Source organism: Etheostoma spectabile, unplaced genomic scaffold (assembly GCF_008692095.1).
Source record: "Etheostoma spectabile isolate EspeVRDwgs_2016 unplaced genomic scaffold, UIUC_Espe_1.0 scaffold431, whole genome shotgun sequence".
In the NCBI taxonomy this organism is placed as follows: Eukaryota; Metazoa; Chordata; class Actinopteri; order Perciformes; family Percidae; genus Etheostoma; species Etheostoma spectabile.
The window spans coordinates 33,824-35,711 of NW_022605607.1; the positions used below are offsets into that span (position 1 = coordinate 33,824).

Here is a 1,888-nt window from a genome sequence, read left to right on the forward strand (position 1 = left end):
ATAAACAGCTGGTGTTGTAACAGCTGGTGTTGTGACAGCTGGTGTTGTAACAGCTGGTGTTATAAAAGAGGGTGGGTGTGTAACAGCGGTGTTATAACAGCTGGTGTTATAACAGCTGGTGTTATAACAGCTGGTGTTATAACAGCTGGTGTTGTAACAGCTGGTGTTGTAACAGCTGGTGTTATAACAGCGGGTGTTGTAACAGCTGGTGTTATAACAGCTGGTGTTGTAACAGCTGGTGTTGTAACAGCTGGTGTTGTAACAGCTGGTGTTATAACAGCTGGTGTTGTAACAGCTGGTGTTATAACAGCGGGTGTTGTAACAGCTGGTGTTATAACAGCGGGTGTTGTAACAGCTGGTGTTATAACAGCGGGTGTTGTAACAGCTGGTGTTATAACAGCTGGTGTTGTAACAGCTGGTGTTGTGACAGCTGGTGTTGTAACAGCTGGTGTTGTAACAGCGGACTCACAAACCCCGCCTCCAGGTCCCAGCACCAGCAGTAGTTGAGGAAACGAACGAGCACGGCTCGCAGGAAGTCGCCGATCAGCAGCGTGATGTACGTCGTCATGGTGTCGGAAATGATCAGTCGGACAAACTCCTGCAGAGGAAGAAGCAGCCATGAACGTACTGTATATACCGTATATATTAACATGATAACATATGCATATACAGGTATTTATTAACATGATAACACATGTATATACAGGTATATATTAACATGATAACATATGTATATACAGGTATATATTAACATGATAACATATGCATATACAGGTCTTTTATAAGGTATTATTAACATGATAACATATGTATATACAGGTATATATTAACATGATAACACATGTATATACAGGTATATATTAACTGATACATATGTATATACAGGTATATTAACATGATAACACATGTATAACAGGTATATAAACATGATACAGTGTGTATAGAAAGGTACATATGAACATGATAAACATATATAACAGGATATATGTAACAATGATACAGTTGTATTAAGGTACATATGACGGTGTATAAAGGTATATATTAACATGTAACACATGTAATATACAGGATCTATATAACATGATAACATATGTTCTACAGGTATATATTACATGATGACGTGTAAAAGCTATTAAGGCAAATATTATAAAGTCTATAAAATGATAACAATGTATATACAGGTTATATTACATGATAACCTATGTATATACAGGTATATTAACCTGATAACGTGTGTAGAGACTTCAGATACAGTATTAGGGACCACTAAGGTCTATATAAAGAGGATTTAGATATACTGGGATAGATTGATGTATAAAAGCTTGAGTTTGTTAGAAAGCAAAAGTTGGTATTCATAATTTAATGAATTATCTCTACATGTCCAACGGCTCTAGTTCTCACTTTGAGGTTGATCTCGTCCATGAGTGCGATGATGAAGGTGTAGAGGTTTCCCAAGAAGAGGGCGAAGATGCGGCCCAGCTGCCACTGCAGGGCGACTCGAGGGTGGTAGTTCTCCAGGGCGCTGATGACGTCGAACAGCATGGGGCAGAACATCCCCAGTAAGGACATGACCATGTTCACCTGAGGAAACACAACGGCTTTAATCACCAATACTGATTATTATGTCCAAATGAAAGGAAAACATTCTTAATATAATGATCTTTGTAAATTATAGAGCGGTCTAGACCTGCTCCATCTGTAAATTATAGAGAGGTCTAGACCTGCTGCATCTGTAAATTATAGAGTGGTCTAGACCTGCTCTATCTGTAAATTATAGAGTGGTCTAGACCTGCTCTATACCTACTCTAGACCAGCATTGCCCTGGTTGGTTGTAGCGTTATTCTATTGCGTGCTGGACCTGCTATGGTCCTGACCCTGGACCTGCTAT

General features: G+C 39.1%; 1 protein-coding gene across 1 annotated transcript in view; it reads right to left on the minus strand.

Moving 5' to 3' along the window:
- Positions 1 to 1,888, minus strand: part of tmc1 (transmembrane channel-like 1) — a 39,286-nt gene that overhangs the window by 10,487 nt on the left and 26,911 nt on the right. Inside the window, exons 11-12 of the mRNA XM_032511654.1 lie at positions 1,402 to 1,581; positions 470 to 598 (exon numbers count right to left, since the gene is read on the minus strand). Of these exons, the coding sequence (XP_032367545.1) occupies positions 470 to 598; positions 1,402 to 1,581 (309 nt within the window). The remainder of the gene's footprint in view (positions 1 to 469; positions 599 to 1,401; positions 1,582 to 1,888) is intronic.